This window comes from Priapulus caudatus, unplaced genomic scaffold, assembly GCF_000485595.1.
Source record: "Priapulus caudatus unplaced genomic scaffold, Priapulus_caudatus-5.0.1 Scaffold1233, whole genome shotgun sequence".
In the NCBI taxonomy this organism is placed as follows: Eukaryota; Metazoa; Priapulida; class Priapulimorpha; order Priapulimorphida; family Priapulidae; genus Priapulus; species Priapulus caudatus.
The window spans coordinates 69,134-78,064 of record NW_014578294.1 but is presented as its reverse complement, the minus strand read 5'-3'; the positions used below and the strand labels follow the sequence as shown (position 1 = coordinate 78,064).

At 41.6% G+C, this 8,931-nt stretch overlaps 1 protein-coding gene across 1 annotated transcript in view; it reads left to right on the top strand.

Moving 5' to 3' along the window:
* The first annotated feature begins 2,462 nt into the window (after positions 1 to 2,462).
* The window catches only part of LOC106815906 (E3 ubiquitin-protein ligase UBR5-like), a 66,237-nt gene continuing 59,768 nt past the window's right edge, over positions 2,463 to 8,931 (top strand). The window contains exon 1 of the mRNA XM_014820434.1: positions 2,463 to 2,635. Coding sequence (XP_014675920.1) covers positions 2,574 to 2,635 — 62 coding nt within the window. The 5' untranslated portion in view covers positions 2,463 to 2,573. The remainder of the gene's footprint in view (positions 2,636 to 8,931) is intronic.

Genomic DNA, 8,931 nt, shown 5'->3' with positions numbered 1-8,931 from the left:
AGATACTAAAATGCACAATGGACGTACACGTAGCATACTGCCAAAAATTCTTTATTGGAATCAACACAACATGACCACGCACCACCACGCACGCACGCACCACCTCGCTCGCACGCACCACGCCACGCACGCCACCAGCACATGCACGCCGCACGACGCCGCACACATCACACACCACACACAACACACGATATTGTATTCTGAATGTACAAGGGGGTTGAAAAACAGGGGAGACCAAGTGGGTTCCCCCAAATCTTAGAGTATAATATGGAAATCTCCATTATATACATCTTGATAATTATGTTTATTTTTTAGCTAAAATAATACATAATTATATTAAATTATCATAATTTATAAACAAAAAATAATCACAATTTTGACGTAGATGGCCTATACCGCTTTGATGTTCTTCGCATAAATCATATATCATAAAAAATAAATAATATAATAGTATAATTATAATATTCCAGGCAGTGAATTTGCATTAAAGATATTTTCCAATGATAAATCTATTAAAACGATACCAGACGATGTGACACCACAGACTTGTTTGTTACTGCGTGTCTATATAATATTATGATATTGCAAACCACTAATTTCATAATATTTTTTTTTAAATAAAACCATAGCCTATTTATCACCAACAAAAATGAACCAAAATCAGTTGAAGCCTGAACGGACTAATGGCAATTCCCATTTTTGGCAAAAAAAATTGCCGTGGCTCGAAAGTACGTCGACTGGCGTGCTCCAAAATAGGACGTTTAATATGGGAGCATAGCAGTAACAACTATACCCAATTTCAAACATGTGGGTCAAACGGTTCCTGAGTTATCGTTGGCAATAGCTCAGCTTGACAATGTCAAGGTGAGCTAAAAATGCACCAAATATTCATACCTAGGGGATTTAATTAATGATATAGGATGTTATAACGACTGAAAAATGTTGATGATGAGCCGTTTCATGATGAGCGAAATAATATTATTATCATGGGCAGAAGAGCAAAATTATGGAAATCATACTATGGGGGGGGGGTACATTCCTACTTTCCCAGCAAAAAAAACACCCCATATCCCAGTTCCCAGAAAAATAAAATCCCAATTCCCAGTTCCCAGGAAATTATGTAGACATGTTTCAGGAAATTCAGTAGTTTAGGTTTTCAAACACTACATAAATACTAATATTTACATATATATACTATTATTTATCTGGGGTCTACATAAATCTAATTAGCGCAGAATAAAAAAAATATATTAGCGCAGAAATTGAAATCCCGACTAATTGACACAATTTTCCCAGATCCCAGACAATTTTAGAGGGTCTTTCCCACGTCCCAATGGACTTTATCTGATATTTCCCAGTTCCCAGGTAAATAAAATGGCCAATCGCGCGTCCCAAAAATACCCGTTCCCCCCTCTACTATAGAAACAAGAGTGAAATTATACGAATGCACAGTTTTTACCTTCCTTCCTAAATAACAGTGAAACATGGACTAACTTAACTATATATAAGGAAGAAGTAAAAATGTTGGAGGATTTCCAAAATGAGTGCCTGCGCAAAATAATAACCACGCAGAAAACGCAGAAAAATCTACGGAAAGGCATTGAAAGACGATAAAAATTCCAAGGAAAGATGCAGAGAAATCAGTAAAAATAACATATATTTTCTATACGTAAATCTTGGTAAATACATTAAAAACGCATTATTTTATTGAAAATCCCCATATTTACTTATAAAACATCCAAGAGATGGCGCTGTGGCATGTAAATATATTGGCTGTATTTTGATAAAAAAAATGTTCAATGAATGACGCACTCGTTCACTTCCGACAGCGAGTGAAAATGCGGAAAATTTTCCTCTTCGATGCGAAATGCATCGGCCGGACATTTCATTATTTACGAAGGGTAAATAGACCGGCGAAAAACAGTAGGTACAGGCAGGTACATGAACCCGTAACGGTCACGCCCCATTTATGCCCATCAACGAAGAAGGCGGGGCTTATTCCGATTACGGAGATGCGAAAATTCAACAGAATGACGCAGCGCAGTGCGTTAAACAGCGTGTTATTTTCGTTTTTGTGCCAAACTCTATCGTAGGAAAGCGTTCTAGCCTAGCAGAATGCCCTAGTTCCTGAGATCGGCGATTTGGTCCTGTTATGGGTTCCATCTTAAAAATATATCAACACGGGTGCGGCGTAGCCGCGTAGGCTGTGATTGGAAGACACAAAGTGTCAATCCTCGGCAAGCCTCGGCATCATGGCCGCATCACGATTGGTAGACTGGTACCCGGTCCCACCTCTCGGCTTTGTTACTCGATGGGGTAACCAATTCATCGAATAACTAAAACGAGAGGTGGGACCGGGTACCAGTCTAAGTCGTAAATTGAGCGAGAGCGAGAGCGCCATCTGTCGTGGAGTTTACCCCATGCAATGCCAGTGACGCTGACGATAACAGCTTTGCGCATGCGTTTTGCGTGCAAAATCCAACATGGCGGTACGCAGAGGAAAAGTAATTTCCATCAGGGCAGCCTAAACAAATGCTCATTGCTCCGAGATTCGCCTATTAAGAAAAGACACGATGTCCTTTCTTCACTTTATAGTGCACCCGTTGCCTGGATCTGAAGATCAACTGAATGATAAGTACGAAGATGTTCAGTCTGGAATCTTCGCAGTGTTACTGCTTGGCCTTGGTTGTAACTTGTTGTAGTTCTAATAGTAATACTAATACTAATACTAATAGTAATAGTACTAATACTAGTATACTAATAGTAATAGTTGTAACTTGTATTAAAACGGGCTGTTTTGCATAACATATCGGACTTGAAGTAGTCGACACTTATTTGATTAATTATCAGTTGCTGGCAATTAGATCATGATTCACTGACGCAAACCGTAGCTCTTTCTACCAGCGTTTCAACCCTTTATCTTTGTTAGTTTCTACTCATAACTAAGCAGTCATATACCATACAAAGGAATTGAATTGCTTAGTTTGTTTCCTTGGCATTTCTCCGTTCATTCTGACATTCATTAGTTACAACAAAAATCCATACATAAAAAGATCGTTTCAAACTCTTGCTCAACAAAAATTTATATTTAGCTCGGTCTCTGAACGTCATTAGACATTACAGCATAACATGATTCCCCAATCAATCACTGAATCAGTACACCTCTGATTTTCAGTAATGGAGTGCTGCTCCTGCCAGTCCTGGGCACTGCAGCCCAATCCTAGTTTAGCACCCTAGACGTGATGCGGCCATGATGCCGAGGCTTGCCGAGGATAGACCCTTTGTGTCTTCCAATCACACTCGCGGCTAGGGCCTGCATACCTCCCAACTCTCATTGGTTGATACAAATATAGTTAATTTTTTAAATTAAATTCTAAGTAGTGTTAGGGTTAGGGTTAGGGTTAGGGTCACAATGCACCATAAAAGGAATTCTTAAAACAGGAGTTTCAGGCACGTGATTTGTATCAACCAATGGGATTTGGGAGGTATGCAGGCCCTAGCTGCGAGTTCCAATCATAGCCTACGCCGCACCTCTGCTTGATATTTTTATAGGTGGGGACCCATAACAGCATGGAATCGCCGATCTCAGGAACTAGGGCATTCTGCTAGGCTAGAACAGTTTCCTACGATAGAGAAAATAACACGCTGTTTAGCGCACTGCGCTATGTCCTTCTGTATAATTTTTCCATCTCCGTAATCGGAATAAGCCCCGCCTTCTTCGTTGATGGGCATGAATGGGGCGTGACCGACGTTACCGGTTCCTGTACCTACCGTTTTTTCGCCAGCCTATTTACTTTTCGTAAATAATGAAATGCTCGGCCGATGCATTTCGCATCGAAGAGGAAAATTTTCCGCATTTTCACTCGCTGTCGGAAGTAAACAAGTGCGTCATTCATTGAACATTTTTCATCAAAATACAGCTAATGTTTACATGCCACAGCGCCATCTCTTGGATGTTTTATAAGTAAATATGGGGATTTTCAATAAAATAATGCATTTTTAATGTATTTACCACGATTTACGATAGAAACTATATATGTTATTTGTTACTGATTTCTCGCGTACTTTCTTGAATTTTCAAAATTGTCTTTCCAATGCCTTCCGAGATTTTATTCTGCGTTTTCTGCATGATTATTATCTAGCGGGCGCACTCCATTTTGGAACATCCTCTAACATTTTTACTTCTTTCTTAGCCAAGTAGTCCATGTTTCACTGTTATTTAACGAAGGAAGGTAAAACTGTGCATTTGTATAATTTCACTCTTGCTTCTATAGTAATGCAGGCTCCCTCCCTAACCGTTGCCAAACCGGGCGCGCCTGCCCTGTTTTTGGGAAAAAAGCTCCCCCCCGCCCCATTATGCAACGTTGTGGCACGTTTAAAAATTACTTCCGCGCTCGATTAAATCCACCACAATAAAAGAGTTGACAGTCGCGGAAACCGATCGGTGCCCAGAATTCCATTCGACCAATGCCACCGGGACGCGTTTATTTTTTAACCCAGTACCATTATTGTAAACGTCCTAACAGCTACGCATGGCGCTGCAGCCAACAGCAAGTACAAACAGTCACCTCTTCGCCTAAACCCTAATCCAACCCTATACAGAGGCTCAACCTGTAAACCGACTCCGGCGTATCGTTGATATACCAATGTGTTCGTAGGTACCCAAATACCAAGTTATGGTGTGGTGGCGATTTTACGCATTAGTGGTAGCCGTAAAAAAAACGTCCTCCACGACCCCCCACTAGTTTCCCCCCTCCCTCCCCCCTGTTTTCAACTTTCATCTTGGGAGAAACCCTGGGTATGATTTCCAAATTTTGCTTTTGCCCATGATAATAAAAAATTATTTGCGCTCCATGAAAACGGCTTCTAGTCAGTCAACATTTTTTCAGTGTTTATTAACCTCATATCCCAGGCTTCATTTTAAGCGGCACCGATCGCCCCTCATCTCCAAAAGTGGCGAGGGCACGCGTGCGAAGGCACGAAGTGTGGGGTGGCGGGGGGGGGATAAAAGTGGAGGGGGCTCGAGCTTGCATTTTTAAGGGGCATCAATCGCGCCTCATAAACAGCCGTGTCTTGGTGGTGGGCCGGTGGTTGAGAGAGTCGCGCACCAAAAGATGTCTACTTATGTTGAAATAGTGCTCCATAGAGTTCTCAAGTGTAGGGGTACAAAAAGTTAGCAACACACAACAATTTGTGGTTGTGTAACATGACTGAACGTATGGCAGAGGTACATGGTCCTGGTACTACCGCTCCTGTTTATGATATATATATAAAATAAACTAAGCACAAACAGCATCCGAATAAACAGAGTACCTATACGGAGCCCACAAGTTTACCTGCTGCGTTTTACTACTATACTGGCGAGAAGTGTTTTCTGCTAAGTGAAACAGTCGTAGGGCTGGAGGGCTACATACGTGGCTACTACGTACAAGTAATTAGCTGTATTGTTGATGGATTGTGATGATATTTTGTGCTGAAATATGCGCAAGGTACAATGGATTAAGAATCCTCTGAAGGGTGGATAATCAGTAAATAAAAAAACAAGTCTTATTTTACATCCGATCCAACTTCTTTTTTTTAACCTGTGTGGCTTAGTGTTGGGTATATATATATGAAGTAAATCCTGACGAAGCCATTTCGAATGAAAGAAGGTGAAGGAATGAATGATAAATCAGTAGATGACATGACATCCCAATTTTCGTTTTGGATGTTCACCTTAAGACTGAGGATTGGTCTACTGGATTCCATCCATCACACCGCCAAAGAGCGACACTGATGCGAGAGCCCCTCAGGAGCTCATCCATCATCCCTTTTCCTCTAAAATGTGAATTTTTAGTGGGATGCTCTCCATCATGCACCTCGTTAAAGGGTGGTGATTTTTTAGTGTGGAGCTCGTCGCAATCATGCCTCTTAAAGGAGTGTGAATTATGAAGCGTGAAACAGACCCCCTATGGTGCGTCCGTATGGGAGTCATTAATTAGTCCTCCTGACTTTTTCAATCTGAAAAGCCCTGCAGTATTCATTAATTAAATCCCCTAGGTATGAATATTTGGTGCATTTTCTGATTATTTGGTTGCCTATTGGCTTGGTTGCCTATTGCCTTGGTTGCCTTGGTCTCCTTTTCTATCCTTTCTTTGTTTGTGAATTTTATAACCATTGTATTTGTTTTGTTCATATTAAATTCTAATCTTTTTGATTCAGCTATTCTGGAGCATGACTGAGCGATTTTTGTTACTGCTTTATAATCTCCAATACCTAGAATATCGTCCATATATAATCATTGTCATCTTCTAAAAAAACAGACCATCCGCTGACCACTGTGGAGACGTGCGCCGGGCCTCGAATTTGGCGCACATCTCCACTGCGGACAGCGCTTCATACTTGAACATTCCCCCGGTTGCGTGCGCATATCCCGCGGAACTGCGCGTCTCATCCGCACGCAGCGCTTAGGATCAACAGCAAAGCTGTGCCACGCAATCTTGTATCATGTCTCTCTGGATTAGTTTAGTATATGCGTGAACTATGTATACCATAGTCCCAGACTAGGATTGAGCAGGTGCTGATTGTTTAAATACCAAACTATTCATTATTTTATGAGACGTAAGGCATGAAAACGATGCAATTGCTGCCACTCGTTCCCGGCTGAGTTTAACCAAAACTGGAATAGAGACTGCACATTTCCATAAAAACGGAAAATGGACGGAAATCACGGAATCACCCCCTCTGAAACGGAATCACCATAACCTCCCAAAACACACAAATAACCTTTAAAACAGCTCAAATCACTCCCAACACACACAAAATGATTATGAAAACTCATCTTACATTCATCACTTTAATCCTCCAAAAGAAATTACAGATCCAAAAAAAAAATACATTATTAGACAGCCCCACTCCCATTGAGAATGCTGACATAGACAGTTGTGATGTATTGTACAGTATGCTAGTGACATCTAGTGGTGGAGAATCAAAAAAATTTGCTGAAACGGAATTGAAGTGGAATTTAGTAATCTCTGAAACGGAATTTGGCAAATTTTGAAGCGGAAATGTGCAGTCTCTACCGGAAGTCAACGGGTGATGGATTTTCAGACAAGGCAAACCATGGGACTAGCATTTTGCTTAACCCGTGTTGTTTCATGTTTCCTGGTCCTGGTCAAATCATAGTTGCACTTTGGTTAATTTTGTTCCCCTTGTAAAATTTACAGAGCAACCAGTAAATTGCTGTTTTAAATTATAATAACAAAGCTTGAATACTGTAACCTAAAGTCTTAAGTTAATATGAAGTTAGTAAAATATTATAAGAGAATTATTTTTAGCTCATCGGACATAGTCAGATGCAGCTTGTAGAATCGCATCTTGTCCGTCCGTCCGTCTGTCAACAGTTGGGCACAAATCTTAACCGCTCGACGTACGGTCACGATATTCGGCACATCGGGGAGGATCGTCAAAACGAGTTGGGATGTTGAAGCTGGGGGTCAAAGGTCAAAGGTCAATGGGTGTAAAAGAAGGGGGAACATTCACTCCTTAACTTAAAGTATAGGGAGGAAATGCAGAATTGCGGCACAAATCTAAACGGCTCGACCTAGGCTCGTGATAGTCGGTGTATAGCATCATGGTAGGAAAAGCCACCACTGTGCCGAAATTGGAGGTCACAGGTCAAAGGTCAATGGGCACCAGGCCCTGCGGCCACCGACGGCAGCATGTGTGAGAACACCTTTCCTGCGAGGACATCGCGGTTCTGAGCGGAGGATTGAAAAACTTTTTGTTTCAGCAGCTGACCTAGCATTTTTATGGCTTTATTGAAAGACATGAATTACCGTCTGCTGAGCTATGCGAAGAGGAAGTGTCGGATAACCTTTTGACGCCTCAGAGGCAGGTTAAGGCTCACAATGCGCATCCAAACGCTAATTCTCCAGTACATAACTACAATATATCGTGCGCATGCATAATCACACTGCTCTAATGACAAAATAAACTTCTAAGTTTCCATGGGTGTCATGCAGGCGGGCGTCGTGAGGTCGATACTCGACCCCCCCAAAATTTTAAAAGTCCACATTTTTTCCAAAGACATTTTTTTTCGAGGCCTTTGTACAATGACATATAATGAAAAGCATCAGGTACCAGCCAATGAGTCAAAGACATTGACAATTGCACTGACGTAAATGCTATCCAATTCGCAGCAATTCTGAAATTGAGTCCTTTTTTTAAACAAAATTTTGTTTCATAAAGAGAGAGACAAAGGTACTGACAAAGACAAAGAAAGACAAGATCAGACAACGCACCTAGACTTAAAGTGCAAAGTTCGAAAAACTGTTGTTCAAACTGAGTCAGAAACATTTTTTTTGAAACTGATTTTTTTTTTTGAAACAAATTTTTTTGTTTAATTAAATTGTCAGGGCGTGTACCACGGGGGGTCCAGTGGGCCGACCCCCCCTCTTCGCGCGCAGAAAACGCCATTCTAAGGAAGGTATAATTTCAAAATTTTCCTGGGGGAAGCCCCCAGACCCCTTCGCGTGCTCCAGTTTGGGTTTCGGTTACCCCCCCCCCGGTACAAATCGCTGTACACCCGCTGATTAGTATTGACACTGTAATCACAGTCTTGGCTGCTATTTCATTGCTTGAAAAGGTCGCAAAAAATTGATGATCACGAGCCGCCACCAGAAAAAATCCTGGATACAACCCCTGAGTTCCTCCGCCATTTCACTCGCACGTTGTCGTTATAAAATGGTATTTTGAAATAGCCTCCAATTTGTTGAAAATCTCGATGTTGTTTACAGTTTCCCCAATGCCCAAGCAACCGTGCCTGCGGTGCAGCGGTACGGGCGGGCAGCAAAGATAAAACATGTGGACGTCCAGCGTCACTACTTTGAGGCTCATTTGTTTGGCCAACACAGTGCGGCGTTTGCGCCAGAATGGCCAGTTTTCTCACCT